General features: G+C 43.0%; 1 protein-coding gene across 1 annotated transcript in view; it reads left to right on the top strand.

Moving 5' to 3' along the window:
- LOC101961668 (dehydrogenase/reductase SDR family member 2, mitochondrial) overlaps positions 1-15518 on the top strand; it is a 48742-nt gene extending 33224 nt beyond the window's left edge. Inside the window, exons 4-11 of the mRNA XM_078049053.1 lie at positions 9874-10022; positions 11371-11548; positions 12322-12423; positions 12896-12966; positions 13777-13828; positions 14376-14510; positions 14882-14937; positions 15236-15518. Coding sequence (XP_077905179.1) covers positions 9874-10022; positions 11371-11548; positions 12322-12423; positions 12896-12966; positions 13777-13828; positions 14376-14510; positions 14882-14937; positions 15236-15347 — 855 coding nt within the window. The 3' untranslated portion in view covers positions 15348-15518. The remainder of the gene's footprint in view (positions 1-9873; positions 10023-11370; positions 11549-12321; positions 12424-12895; positions 12967-13776; positions 13829-14375; positions 14511-14881; positions 14938-15235) is intronic.
- Positions 15519-15817: the final 299 nt, after the last annotated feature.

The raw sequence follows: 15817 nt of genomic DNA, 5'->3' as shown, positions 1-15817 counted from the left end.
CTTTGTTTCTTCTTTACTCATCCTTGCTGCCCTCTCTTTGCAATTCCCAAGGGTGATGGTTAATTTCATGTGTCAATTTGGCTGGGCCATGGTGCCCAAATATGTGTTCAAAACTTTTTGTAGATATTTTTGTGAGGGAGTTTATGGGTGAGATTAACATTTAAATCAGTTGACTCTGAGTAAAGCAGATTGCCCTGCTAATGTGGGTGGATCCACATTGAATCCAATCAACCAAAGGCTGACCTCCCCCTGATGAGAGGGAATTCTGTAGTGACAGCCTTGGATCTGAACAGCAGCATTGACACTTGGCTTGTGTCCAGCCTGCCAGCCTATTCAGCTTGGACTTGCCAGCTTCCATGATTGCATGAACCAGCTCCTTAAAATAAATCTCTTTCTATGTAAATGCACATCTTATTGGCTCTGTTTCTTTGGAGAAATCTGATTAATACAACATGGAGGGCTTCAGCTCTTTTGTTTTTACCACATTCTCTGTTTTGTAGAGAATAGGGCCAAGACAAGGACCCTGCCTTTCATGGAGGCCTCGTCTCCAACCCCATGTGGATGTTAATATCCCAGTTCCTAGACCCTGAGGTCCATCACCATCTACTTACTTCCCTAGTTTCGTCTCTCCCTCACTATTCTTCAATCCTCTTTCTGGGACTTGAGAATTTCCTATTATTTATTAGGGCTTATTATTTTATAATATAATTTCCTGGAATTAATTTCCTTTGTTGCCATCCTCAATTATACATTTAAAATATTATTATGCATTATCTGTATGTATTTATAGTAGGAGGGTAATTTTGGAATTCCTCATGCAATTATATGTTGCCCTTTTATAGCGTTGTTCAATAATAATAAATGTTGTGTGTGTGTGTGTGTATGTGTGTGTGAGTGTGTGTGTGATAACTTCCATCATATAGGGCTTCTATTTTCCTGACCATTTCACTAGTGTTGGGATATTTTCATTTTACGATAATAAATCACTTTATGGTGAATATATTAATGCACAAATTTCTTGAGGTATTTAGGTTTTTTATGCTCTTAGTGAAGATTCCAAAAAGTAGAATCACTGTATCAAAGAATACAAACATTTTAAAATCCAAATCACTCTAAAAAATTGTGCCCGCATGTGATTTTAGTCTAGACACATCTTGATTGAAGTTTGTCATTCTCTTGTATCTTCCCACTTTGATCTGTTCCCCAAAGTGAATTCTTTAGAGAACTACTCTCATCCATTATAGATTTATCTTTACTGGTATAAATTTCTGAGGGCAGACATCTGCAAATTTTATGTTTCTGGGTATAAGGACACAGTCATGTTAATGAACAAATATTCCATATATTCTTACCATGGCTAAACCCCTTTTTTCCTTAGTGTGGGGGATTGAACTCATGGCCTAGAACATGCTAGGCAAGTACTGTACCACTGAGCTACACCCCCAGCCCCAATTGTCAGTTTTTAAATATATCCTTCCAGAAAGAACCTGTGTATTACTTATAAATGGTACTTACGTAGTTTCAACTCCCTTTTTATGAAAGAGTCGCATATTGCATGACTGTTGTGTTACTTTTTCACTTATCATTAAATATCTGTGCATGCCAAGATCCCTCATTTTATCTGATGAAATTATAAATTGTATTTTACAAATGTTTACTATGCTGTGATCAATCTTTTGCTTGTATAGATAGTGCAATTAATACCATTTTTAATATATTACTATTCTCATTGTAGCTATAGGACAAACTCTATCTTAGTACATTTGGGCTGTTACAACAAAATACCATGGAGTGGGTAGCTCATAAATAACAGAAACTAATTAATGTTCTGGAGGCTGGGAAGTCCAAGAACAAGCTGCTAGCCATTTCAGGGTCAGGTGAGGGTCACTTTCTGGTTCATAGACACTGCCATCTAATTTAAAAAAAACAAAACAAAACATAAAATAACCACAATAAAACAAAACTGTAAAACTTTCAGGAAGACGATTTGTTCACTCATTCAAAAATATTTATTGAGCTTGGTATATTTATTATATTGAGCACCAGCATGGTATTGTGGGTATAACAGTGAAGTAAAAGGGAAAGTAGAGGGACAGAGTATATAGGGCTGGAAGGCTGTCGCAAGGACATCTGAAGGGCCTGCAAACCACTGGAGAATTTGTGCTAAAGAGTAACAGGATGTGACTGACTGTTTATAAGAATGCTCTCGCTACTGCGCCAGAAGATAGATTGGAAAGATACAAGGAGGAAAGGGGAGTCCCATTGGAGAATATCTCAATAGCCTGTGCAAGGCATGATGACTTGACCTTGGGGGGTAGTGGTGGAAGCTAAAGGAGGTTGGATGTGTTCTGACATACTTTGAAGTTGGGAAAGATATAATTTTGGTGGCACTGGAGAAAAAAGAAGTCCAGTGTGAAGACTGTTAAGGCCTAAGCACCTGGGTTAACAATAGTGCCTTTTAATAAGATGTTTAGCTCTGGGAGGGACAGACTGTGTACTAAGAGCCTACTTTCCACTCTTAGTGAGTAACATGGTGTTAGACATGTTAAGTGAGAGATGCTTATTGGCTGTCAAGTGACCTGCTGGATAGTGCCTGAGTCTGGAGTCAGGCAAGAGGGTGAAGCCTGAGATGTCATTTGTGAGTGGTTAGTCTATAGGTGGCATGTAAGTTATGGGGCTGGGTGGCGTCCCCCAGTGAGTTTGCCTTCACAGAGGAAAGAAAAGTCTGAGGTCTGAGCCTTGGAACTCCAATTTTAGAGAAGGGAGGAAGAGAAGGAACTAGTCAAAAGGAGTAAGAAGCAGCATTTTCTGAGATTGGAAGAGAACCAAGAACGTTTGGAGAAGGAGTGGATTAACATAATCCCCAAATGTGGATGTGTCAAAGGCTGCTCAAAGGCTAAAATGAGAACTGAGTGTTTATCATTGGATTTAGCAAAATGGAGATTATCTGTGACTTTGATGGTAGTTTCAGGGGAGTGGTGGTGAGCAAAGCCTATTTGGAATAGTTTCAAGAAAGAACAGGGGAAGAGGAGGTGGAGAGGATGTGTATATGATCTTTTTTGAGGAGTTTTCCTGTGAAAAGAACACGAAAAATGGGATGGTAGTAAGCAGAGAGGGATGCATTTTTTACAGATAGGAAATTCACAGAGTGTTTGCATGCTGCTAGAAATGACCCAGTAAAGAACAATATCCTTGAGGAGATGAGGAGGAATGGGATCCAGGGAAAGAGCGAAAGCATTGGCTTTACTTGGGAGCACTGGCAGTTTATCCATATAACAGAAGGGAAAGAGAATTTAGAACACGTGTAGGGGATTGGTAATACTCTTTTAGATTGATTCTATGTCCTCAGTGCAGTAAGAAGCAAAGTCATCTGCTAAAAATGAAGGAGTGAGAGATGTTGAAAGTTTGAGGAAGAGGAGAAGTTATGAGATAATTATCCATAAAAAATAAAGGAGTGAGTCAGTAAGGGGATGAAGTAGAATTGAAGGACAGTTCCCAAGAATATCTCCTAATCAGGAGTTTAGAGAAAGACCCTTCCCACGCTTAGAACATCATTTGCTCATGTGCTATTGGAGAGTAAGTGGAGAGTTGTATTTATTCAGTGTTGGAGTTTCTCCGGTAGAGATCAAGGGAGGAAGGGAGAGAGAGAGAATAAGTACCCATGTGAGAAGAGACCATAATGATAGAATGTGGGTTTTAAGCTGGACAGTGTGAGAGCTGAGGGCATGAAGGGGTGAGAAAAATTAACAAATAGGCAGGTCAGTGGATACAGATTCCACTAGGCTTGAAGAATTATTAGAATCAGAATATTGGAGGACATGTGTTGAAAATTAGATAATACTAAAAGAGTGAGATGCTTGTCATCAAGATAACGGAAGGAGTTGGGTGCAGTGGCAGCCTGTAATCTCAGCGGCTCAGGAGGCTGAGGCAGGAGGACCATGAGTTCAAAGCCAGCCTCAGCAAAAGCAAGGCACTAAGCAACTCAGTGAGATCCTGTCTCTAAATAAAATACAGAATAGGTCTGGGGATGTGGCTCAGTGGTCCAGTGTTCCTGAGTTCAATCCTTGGTACAAAAAAAAAAAAATAACGGAAGGAGTGATGTTATTGGTAAGAGCAGTGTCTCAGGTGTAACTGTGGAAGCAGGTGGCATAGGGAAGGGAGAAGATAGGATCACTAGGAACGCAGAAGTCAAGGGACTAAGAAGATCATACATGTGGATATTGAAGTCATAGTAATTAAGATGGAGCTAGCACTGGAGAGAGACAATGGACCAGGTGCTAAAATCTTCAAGGAAGGAGGAGTGGGAAGCTGAAGATCTGAGATGACTGCAAAAAGCGAGGGTGAAATGAATAAAGTCTACCAATACAGGAATAGTGTCAAGAATACACAAATACTCTTAAAATCAATAAGAAGCAGACAGGCAATCGAATAGAAAACAGAGAACAAACAGGCAAGCTGTAGATGAGGAACCCTGAATGGTCATCAGACATGGAGAGAGGATTAACCTTGCTGGTGGCCAGGAAAATGCAAAATAAAACAAGATGCTCTTTCATGTTTGTCCAACTGACAAAAGTGAAATGTCTGAGAGTATGAGCTCCAGGAACAATGGGCAGGAATAGGAGCTCTCATTCAAATATAAACTGGTACCACATGGCTTTGGAAAACAGATTTGTTCCTATACAGGAAAGATCAAGATACATGTATCTTTCAACAGAACCTCCTCCTTCCAGAGATAAACTCCAGGGAAAAGCAAACACATGTGTGATGCAAGGAGATGTGCACAGGATGTTTATGGCAGCATTATGTATAATAGATAAAAACTTAAATGACTTAATGTCCCTCAACAGGAAAATGGATAAGCAAATTGTGTATATTCAAGTAATATTCTGTTTTATGGCAGTGAAAGTGAATAGGCTAGAGATACATGTGTACTGATTCAATTCTAAGAATATAAGGTTGCTGGATGTGGTGACACAGCCCTGTAATGCCTGCGACCTTGGAAGCTGAGACAGGGGGATTGCAAATTCAAGATCAGTCTCAGCAATTTAGTGAGACTCTGTCTCAGAATAAGAAAGGGTAGGGTTGTAGCGTAGTGTTAGAGCACCCCTGGTTTCAATTCCAGGTACAATAAAACAAAGACAACAACAATAAAGGTTTCCAAAAATGACTAAATTGCATAATGATAAAATTAGTGTGACAATATCATTTTTGGTAAAGTTTAAAAGCAAGCAAAATTATATGAATTATTTATGAGTGCATGTGTAGTAAAAATGTAAAAGCATGGACAAAAACTGTGCACACAACTTCTGGACAGTGACCATCTCTGAGGAGGGAAGAGAGAGGGGAATCTGATCTGGAAGAGTGCAAAAGGGGGTTTCTATTCAATTTGTAATATTTTCTTTTTAAAGTAAAAGTTGATGCAAATAGGAGGGAATGTTAATAGTTGTTAAATGTGGGTGATAGCTGTATTATGCTGTTTTTTCCCCCATGAATTCAAATATTTCATAATAGATGAACTGAGTATGCAAGGATGAAACTTCCAGAGAAGGGCTAAACCCCACTGTCAATTTGCAAGCATTTCTGAGAGCCAAAGAGTTGCATAACAGTGTTCTTGATGTTAGAGCACTTGCAGAGAAAGAGCAGAATTTCCAAATGGATGTCGGAAAGAGGAAGATGTCATTGGTAGAATATCTAATGCATCATAATAAACATTTCTCAAGAGAAGTCAGAAATGGTACTGGTGATTTGATCGAATTTGGCAAAAATTTGAATTTGGTTGAATTTGCCAAAAACCTAAGGAAATATTTCCCCATGGCCATAGCTCTCTAAGACTTTAATTGCTGTTAGCATTATCTTAGACTTTCTCTTGGCCAGAGTCATTTGGATACATATCTTTTCCTATTTGGCGTGATATTTATTTATTTAACAAATTGGTACTGATGGCTTCCTTGGCACCTGGGAATGCCTCCAGGATTTTCCTTTACCAAGAAACTGGGGCAGCTTTGACAGCAGGATATTGTCTTAGGAGGAGTTATTTGGGGTTATTAGAGGTGGTTTTAAGGACACAATGTTTTACTGAAATGATCATGACTCATCAAGAGGGCTTGGAGTGTGGTGGGAAAGGAATAAGGTGAGCTTAAGGGTGTGTCTGAACTGACAAGGAAGACTAGGGGAGAACTCTTATATAGTGGACTCCTGGAGCTAGCCACATAGCTGCACGATTTCAGAAAAGCTGAGTCCATTGGTCCCAGGTAGGTATGCTTGTTCCCTCTCTGGGTCCCCCTGGGGACAGTAGGCTGTAAAGCTGGAGCTGCCAGAGGCCACTAGGACACACACTTCTTTTCTCAGCACAGTTCTGTTCTTCAAGGCTCTCAGGAGACTCGGTGGTCAGTGAACTCCACTGGTCACCACCAGGAGTGTCAGACTGGAAAGAGAAGGTCTTAAGGCCTGAACTTGAGGCCTTATTTCTTTTGTATCCAGAGACAAAAGGTCAAATCCACATTCTCCTCTGCAGTCACAAGTCTCAGATACCACCATAGATACTTGTGAGCTGAGCTATCCCCACTCTCTGAGACGCTGGGCCGTTGTAGAATATCCTTCAGTTTGGTGGGTTTATCTGATGTCTTCTTCATGATTGGCTTTGGGGAAAATACCACCGGGTATGACTTATGTGGTGCTGATCATATGGTTAATGGTTGGGAAGTGTCTGTCATGTTTCTCTACTGTAAAATCCCTCTTTTCCCCTCTCCTATATTCTTTGGAAATGAGACTGCAAGTCCAGCTCACCTTCAAGGTGATTAAGATCCCCTTCTTATAATATCTGCCTATAATATTTGGAATTTTTCTGTAAAAAAAATTTATTTATTGAGTTACTTAGTTATTTAAGCCATCATTTAGTTATTTATTTAATCTTTTTTGTTTTTTTGATAGTAGTGTGAACACACATATATTTATTTTATACTTTGAGTTAAAATAAATCAACAAATTGAGTTAAAATTCAATACCTTATTTTCTTGCTCAAATTCGTCAAGTTTTGGCTACTGGGATCTCCGAAAAATTGGCTCCTGTGTTCTTTTGCTATGCCTCCAGTCCTTTGGTTTTTAAATGTTTATTTATTTATTTAGCAATTGCTTGTTTTCTGGCACTAAAGATGTATTTTTCCTTTCCTAGCCTGAGGACCTGCTATTTCTCCAAGTAATAACTGGAAAAATCAACTTTTAAATGTAAAAATAATGTATGCTTTTTTCATAGAAAATTTGGGAAATTAATACAAGGGAAAATTTAAACTTTAATTTAAACTATAGTTTAATTTTCAAGGGAAAAATTAAACTATAGTTTTGTGACCAAAAGAAAACCATTTTTAGAATCTGATATATTTTTCTATTCTCTTGTTTTTATTTCCAAATTCATGACTTCTGCTTGAATTTATATTTTCATTCTTTTCACTTGAGTTTGTCAGCATTTATCTTTTATTAACTTCTTAAATTGAAATATTATTTTATTGTTTTAAATTATTTCCTTTCTGGAAAAAAAATGTATTTAAGGCTGCATTTTCTTCTCTGAGAATTGCCTTGATCATGTCCCATGGCATTTGTTCTTCTGCAAAGTCCCACCCCAGTTATATTAGTTTATTAATAATTTCTTTAAAGGCTCCATCTCCAGAGGCATTGGTGATTAGGGCCTGGACATATGACTAGTGAGGGGACATGATTTAGACTCCAACACTCCTTGAGGTGAACAAGATTGAACTTGCTTTGAAAGCCAGAGATTTAGATAGAAAGTGCATGATTGTTTAAAGCTTTGAAGTAGAACAGATGTGAACTTGTCTATTTTTAGAGACTTATGATTTTTTTTTCCCTCTAGGAAAGGTCAGGTTAGCTTTCTGTATTAATTCCCTACTTAATGGTGCCTAAACCACTCAAAAAATGGAATAAGAATTAAATCAAGGTGAAAAATGGGCACTAAAGAAATGATTACCTCTTCTAGACATTAGGGCCCAGAAAGAAGTTTGTCTTCCTGAGCAATACTGTCATTTATTTACATAAAATTACTCATTTGTTAAAACCTCCAGGAGCCCTCTTTCATCCCTGGCCTCACTCTTTATTCCACCTTATCTAGGTCCCTTCTATGCTGGTCACCTCTCTATTTCCATTACAGGCCCAATCTCACTAGATTCTATGCCTGGATAGCTTTTCAGGCTGTAATAGTCCCAAGCACCATCCTACTTCCCCCAAAGGCCCTGTATCCCTCCTCCAGCCCTGGGCTGCCGCTCTCAGTCCTTATAAATGATATATCAGTTCTTTGGAACAGGCATTTGAGTCTCAAGAGCCAAGATTGTGCCTGCAAACTATTGCTGCTCAGAAGCAGCCCTCACCAGTAGCTGATGGGAGTTGGAAATGTAACCCATGGAGGTGGCTAGTGGTTCTGGTTTGCATGGGGGCTCCCTGGAATGCAGATCTTTCAGTGCTAAACCTGTAATCCTGGGAAACTGGGATAATTGGCCACCCTAAGTCTCCAGTTCCCTTGGATTAACTCTGAAATTTGAAACACTTGCTCAGAATTTCTTAGTAGGATTGAGCTCCAGTTGCTCATAGAGATAACCTATTTGATTATGTGTCCTTGGTCATTTAAATTCTTTTCCATCCCACTCTCTTCATTCTCCTAGCGTAGCTTCCCAGGGCCACCTCCAAAACAACTACTTGCCTTGCAGTAAGTAAGGCAGCCAGTCTTAGATAATCATTGCTCCTTGGTCTCCCATTAGGTGGTGAGGGGTTTGAGGTGAATATTGTGGGCTGAGAGACAGCTGTTTCAGGTATGAGGTGTCACTGATGTGGTTACAATGACACAAGGCCATGAGATCTTTGGGCAGGTAAGCATGGACAGTATGGACTGGAGATCAGAAGGAAGCAGGGATTGATGATCTATGAAAGTTTTTTGAACTTAGGGAGTAACTGGACTTTATTTAGAGTTGATTGAGAGTCATGTGTGGTGAGGGGAAGCAACTTGCCTGTCAGACATGCTGATCAGTGTAGATCTCTGACAGGGAGGCTACTACTGTTTCTTTAGGTGAGGACCTGAAGAGAGAGAAGGTTGCAGCAGGCTAGGGAAAGGTCAGAAACCGAAGATGTTGAGAAAAAAACAAATTCAATGCTGAAGGGCTGGGGATATAGCCTAGTGGTAGAGCACATTCTTAGCATGTGCTAGGCCCTGGGTTCCATCTCCAGAACCACCAAAAAAAAAATTTTTTTTTTAATATACAAGTTCAATGTTCAGATGTTCGATGTGTAGAAGAAGTACGGAGGTAACTCTGAGAAGAATATAAAGCCAGGGATGATGGTGCACAACTAAAATCTCAGCTATTCAGGAAGCTAAAGCAGGAGGATCTCAAGTTCAAGGCCAGGCTGGGCAGCTTAGTGAGACCCTGTCTCAAAATGAAAACTAAAAAGGACTGGGGCTATGGCTTAGGGATAGAGCAGTTGCCCACCGTGCATGAGGTTCAGAATCACAAAAAGAACAAAACAAAAACAAAAGAATATGGTGATAGTATTTATTTGGAGGTGTGGAGATGGGTTAGGCAAGTACCCCTTAGGCTTCTACCATGAGCCACTGCCATGCTTGGCCCTGTCTGCCTCAGTGGGGTAGTTCACTATAGGTCAGGGGAGCCTGCCTGGGGAGTTGGCCACAGAAAGGACATAGATGGCTCGATAGCTTCCTGGTAAGTTTGGAGGATGGTGGGACACCTATCAGAGACTTCAGTGGAGTCTCCCTGGAGGATGCAGGACGACACAGGTTCCTAATGTGTTCTGTAATGTAATGTCTTCCCAGGTTCTTCCCCTGGGAAGTTTTGTGTTCAGGAAGACGGCCAGATAACAACTTCCACCTATGTTCAGGGCGTTATCATGGACCTTGAGGGGTCTTCATTGCTCCTCCATCCCTCTATCTACAAGAATGTTCAGTGAAAGAGCAGATAAGAGCCGCTCCCTGGCTGATAAAGTGGCGGTGATCACCGGATCTACTAAAGGGTGGGTGAATGGAAGTCCCTGACTGCCTCATGACCAGATGTCACTATAGTCCTGCTCACATCAGGTATCCCTGCCTGCTCAGGGTCCCTACCTCATCACACAGCTCTGGTATTTAACTCCAAATCTCTTCCGAAAATATCTGGTTTCTGAGCTCCAAGAATGAGGTAGTCAGAAAACCAGTTATTCTGAGTCAATCAGAGCAGCATGTGAAGCTAGTCTTTACCATTTACTGGCTGGGTAATCCCCAGATATTTAACTTATTGCCACCAGGACAGTCCTCTTGCCCACCTCCTTCGTAGCCCCGTGGCCATGGTCTTTTGGCATCCTCATCTAATAGAGAGAAACCCAATTCCTATTGTGTTTCAGACTCAGGGGTTTCACTGACAGCAGAATGCCCACTGGCACTGGGGAATAGGCAGGGCAATGTCTCAAGAGCAGTGCCAAGATTTTCATGGACAAATCTTCATTTCTTCCTGTGTTCCTTCAGAGCCATCCTCTGAAGGGACAGAAGCCATGGTTTCATGTGCTCTGGCTGCCAGAATGAGCAGCAGTCTATAATGAGTCCTTACCACAGGTGGAAGGAGGGAAGGTTTCTGGATTTTGTGCTTTAGGGGTATCATTTTCCTTTTGACCTTTTGTGGTCTATAATAGCACCAATTTAGACCACTGTATTTTAGAATTGTTTAGTAATTATAGACTTCCCAGATCCCTGTCGTGTTTTAAACCTTTGTGTGTGTTCCCAATACTTAGCCTCCATAATAGATGAATACTTTCAAAATTCCAAGCTACCTGGATGGTTTCTACAGGATAGTGGGAACATGCCTTGTGCCCTTCCTTTATCTTAACCAGACCAATCAAGAGTGCTCAGCCCTCCTTAATGTAAGGAAACAGGCAGAGAGCATGCTCTTCAGCAGAAAAGCTTTTAAGTTGCAGAGTAGAGCAAAGCTGTTAGGCTTAGAGAAAGCACGATTTATGCCAGAACTCTCTGGTTAGAACAAAGGGAAAAAATGCTGGGCAGTTAAAAAGACTCTCGACATTTTAGGCCTGGTGCCCAGCAAGTTTACAACAGTTCTGATGGAACATTACTTTTTAAAGCTCCTTTAAGCGAATTTGATATGGAAATATCCTTATCTATAAAATATTATTATTGTACATAAAGTTGTGAGAATTAAATGAGGGAGCTTTTGTGAAGACCTGATATGTAGTAGGCATTAAATAATTCCTTTTCCCTGCTCAGAGGACTTGGAGGCAGCTCTTAGACAACATCAGGAACTCAATCTGCATCTAAGTATCAGGTTTGAGAAAGCAGTTTGGGGAGAGGTGAGGTCATCTTATTCTCTATCTGCAGGATTGGCTTTGCCATTGCCAGGCATCTGGCCCAGAATGGGGCCCATGTGGTCATCTGTAGCCGGAAGCAGTGGAATGTGGACCAGGCAGTGACCACTCTTCAGAAGGAGGGACTGAGCGTGACAGGCACTGTGTGCCATGTGGGGAAGGCTGAAGATCGAGATAGACTGGTGGCTAAGGTGAGAGGCTGAGGAATGGATCAGATGGGAATATGCAGATCCAGCTCTGGCAAGAAGAGTTGGGGTCTCTAGCACTGGATTCTAGGCCAATAACATATGCAGCCCAGGACATGGACATCAGAAGTTTGCTGACAGGAGGGAACCTTCATAATTAGACTAGAGCCATGCCAATCTGATGACCAAGAGCCGGGCATGACACAGCATCTTGCTAGAGACTCAGAACTCAGATCTTGCCAGAGCTGCTGAATTGGAATCTGCATTTTTACAAAATCTTCAAGTTAATCCAAGTTCATGTTGAAGTCTTAGCAGCACAGCTCTAGCACCTATGTGTACTGAGTTAGGAGTCTGCTAGACTACTCTAGGGTAGGAGATTTTCCTATGGGACTACCCTTAGAAGAGGCAAGTTGTGAATTTGATGGGGTGTAGAATGAGCATATGCTTTTGATATGTCAGATCGAAGGAAGAATCTTCCAGAGCAGAGGGAGCAAAGAGAAGGAAATAATTATAAATGGAAGAGATGAAAGTGGGGATACTTCATAAGTGAAGATCTGGGCCAGTGGGGCCCAGGGACCAACCAGGTGTCCTATGGGGGCAGAAAGCTGATGTTTCCAAAGAGGAGAGGCACAATCAGTTCAGTCCACCTCTGATTGCCAGGATCTGATTCTGCTCCTGGACAGCTCCAGGATGGCCAGACAGAGGTTAGATATTTCCTCTGGGTCATTATTACCATTTATCCATTCCTTCATCCACAGCTTATGTAATTTCTTCCATAGGCCCTAGAGCACCATAATGGCATTGACTTCCTGGTGTGCGTGGCGGGAGTCAATCCCTTGGTGGGGAGCACTCTGGGAGCCAGTGAGCAAGTCTGGGACAAGGTGAGGACTGGGCATAGGGTCTTACCCATCCTGCATGGCACTCCATCCATCATGTTTGCCACATGCATGTGCACACATGGCTCCCATATACCACCATCAATAATGGGATTAGGGCTCACTGGAGCCATCAGTAGGCTCAACAGGCACTGACCATATGAATCCTATACCAGACTCCAGAAACTTCCTCCATATGGACTCTCTTTGTGTTGGTCCCAGCTGTAAAGTCTTGAGATGCCCAGATTTCTGGATCTGTTCATGGCAGAGACCCTCTCCAGCTCAGGTGTCTGAAGCTACCACAATCTGGACTCTCAATTTGGCTGTCCCAAGAAAAAGTGTCCTGGCTACTTGCCCCAGTTATGGAGCTTCATTTCTGCTGTGACCATTGATCTCCAAGTGACCAGGGAGAATGGGCCCTGAGCAGATGGAATTGCTCTCTCCCCGCTGCCTTTCTCTATATTCTTTCTGATTTCAGATCCTGGGCGTGAATGTGAAGGCCCCGGCCCTGCTGCTGAGCCAGCTGCTGCCCCACATGGAGAACAGGGGGTGAGGGCATGAGAGGAATGGGTGGGGCATACATTGGTCTTTCCTACCCCCAAGAAAGCACTTGGGGTAGGGGCCCATCAAGTAGAGGATTATGGGAGAGATGGCAGGTGTGTCTTTTGGGAAACATTTTGTTTCCAGACCTACCTTCCTTCCCCGGGGATGTGACAGTTGTGTTGAAGAGAAGCATTGGCTGGGAGGAGTCAGAACTTACCTTTCTGTTCCTTAAAGGATATTTCACGAACCCTTAGATTATTACATCACAGAAAATGACAGGGATTTTGCCCCTTGAGTGGTGGTTGCAGGAACAAAGTTTCCAGAGAGAAGCAGCCTGGGGTCCCCTGTTCTGATTGCCTAACTCTTACCCTCCTCTCTGGGCCACCTCACCTGTTTCCCTTCTGGTCAGAGGCACTGTGGGTTTGCTCCTTCTCACCTTCCCCTGCAGAGTGGCTCTTCTGTGTCTTATGGCCACCAAGGGGCAAGCCAGGCTGGAACTCATGAGTGACACCCTGACCCCACAGGGGTCTCTACTGACACATGAACATTACTGGGATTCTGCTTTCTGGGAGTGCTGCCTCTCACTAGGCAGGGCCCCAAGGGACACCACTCTGGCTGTGCTTATTGGGTGGTACTGACCTTTAACTTAAAGGTCCAGCTTCTCCCCAGTGTTCCAAATTGTTCCCCAACACTTATGCTTTTCACCATGAATGCTGAGCTGGTTTTCTCTTAGCATGGGAGTATAATTCCCTGGCTCATATAATCTCTTAGTTGACCTCATCTATCATCTTATCCCATTTCCTTTTTTCCTCATAGGGGAGGCTCTGTGGTTCTGGTCTCATCTGTGGCAGCTTATATGCCAATATCAGTGAGTATGAGATCCCAGGTGGAGCTGGAGGGGGGCATCTGAGTTGGTTTCTTGTGAGACCCTGCAGTGGGGTGAGGGGGAACTGGCTGTTGAGCTTGAGATGTGTACCAGTAGCAAAATGCCCTGAATGCTACAGACCGGGTATTCTACTTTCATTCTGTTATGTTATCTCTGAAACCCAGGGTGTTAGGCCATTTATTCAGGGTAAGCATAGTTAGTTTGTATTACTGCAAGAACTGGACCCTGGATCTCCTAATTCCAGTTTCCTAAGTGGATATTCTAAAGTACAGTGCTGCTCTCTCTGTGTCAAGTTTGGCCACACATGGCAGCAAGCTGCTGACATTTCCTTAAGTATGAGGAGCCCCTTCATCTCAGAATTTCACTCCTTGAAAATCCCTGTGAAGACATGAGGGGTGGGGGAGGAATTTTTGTTGGGGCCTAGAGTCAGGCATATTTTCTTAGTCTGTGACTCAGGGTCACAGTTTTGTTTGAATAAGACCCCTTCTTCCCATGCAGAACTACTAGTTTTCTTTCTTTTGCTTTATAGAAGCTGGGAGTCTATAACACCAGCAAGACGGCCCTGTTGGGCCTCTGTAAGTCTCTGGCCATGGAGCTGGCTCCAAAAGGCATCCGAGTGAACAGCATAGTACCAGGACTGATCAAGACTGACTTTATCCAAATGGTGACTATGACAAGTGGCTCCTGCTCCCAGTCCCCACAACCACAGTCTCAGTTGTTCTTTCCATGGCTGGGCTCCTTGGAATTGAGGCCCCCAGAGACCATATACTTACTAGAGCCTCAGTCCAGGCTCATCACTGAGAGGCTGTGCCCTCTGGCTTTAGAACCAGCAGCCCCCCCTTTCCTGCAGAAGAATGGGGGTCTTAATCCTCTGTGGGGAGCAGACCAGAGCCCTACCTCACTGCCAGAACAGGATCTTCCCCCAGAGAGGCATTAGCGGGCCATGATGCTCTGTCCCATCCCCCCACCCCCAAATCCACCCCCACCCCTACCAATATCCCTCTGCCTAATGCTGACTCTGAAATCTTTCCCTAGGAGAAAACATTGCCGTACTCGCTATCTGATTTGAACAAAGTCTATGGATTGCAGCGGTAGGTGGGGTTTGGGGCTTTAGAGGTCAGTGTCTACCTCAAGGGAAATTCAACTTCAAGAAGAGACAGATCCTTGATCTTCTTTCAGTCTACTGGCTGTTCTCCTTTCTAGGGGGGCACAGCACAGTCCTGGGTTGGGGGCAGAAGGGTGGATGTGAGCTCACTATGACCATCCATGGAGCCTGGTGAGGTATTGGCTTATAGGGGTGAATGCTAGGCCACCTCTGGCCCAGCAAAACCTGAGGTCACAGTTCAATACTGCAAAGGCTGTGACTTAGCTCTTCTCTGTTTTATTCAGGCTTGGGGAGCCAGAGGACTGTGCGGGGATTGTATCCTTCCTGTGCTCTTCAGACGCCAGCTATATCACTGGGGAGAACATCACAGTGGCTGGCTACTCTCCTAAGCTGTGAAGAGAGTGTGACGCTAAGAAAGTGGGACTGTGGTCCTCAGTGGAAAATGAGGGGCTTGGCAGGGAATAGGGAGGTGGGGAGCCTTAGAGTCTGTAGCATCCAGGGTCAGATAGGGAAACTTGCTCAGGAAACTAGAAGGCAAGTGTTGAAACTTTTCATGTGAAAATAAACATTTTGAAACATCTAATCTGAGCTCACTCCTGTTTTGGCTAGTGATACATGAGCAGTCCCCTTGATTTAGAAGCCACTCCTTGATCAGTCTCTTCCCTTTTCTCTGTCCCTCATCCCTAAGAATTTTTACCCCTCCCTCCCTCCCTTCATTCCTTTCCCATGGAGTTGGAAATTGGGCTTGTATACTTCCCATCTTTCCCTCCAGATCCACTTGTCTATGCTTGTCTACTCAGTGCCTAGGAGGACCCGTGGCCTGCACAGATGGTCCCTAGACCTCTGGCCTGCAGCTGGGTTTGGTC

Source organism: Ictidomys tridecemlineatus, chromosome 5 (assembly GCF_052094955.1).
Source record: "Ictidomys tridecemlineatus isolate mIctTri1 chromosome 5, mIctTri1.hap1, whole genome shotgun sequence".
Lineage (NCBI taxonomy): Eukaryota > Metazoa > Chordata > Mammalia > Rodentia > Sciuridae > Ictidomys > Ictidomys tridecemlineatus.
The sequence above is the reverse complement of the archived record's forward strand: the minus strand, read 5'-3'. Positions and strand labels throughout refer to the sequence as shown.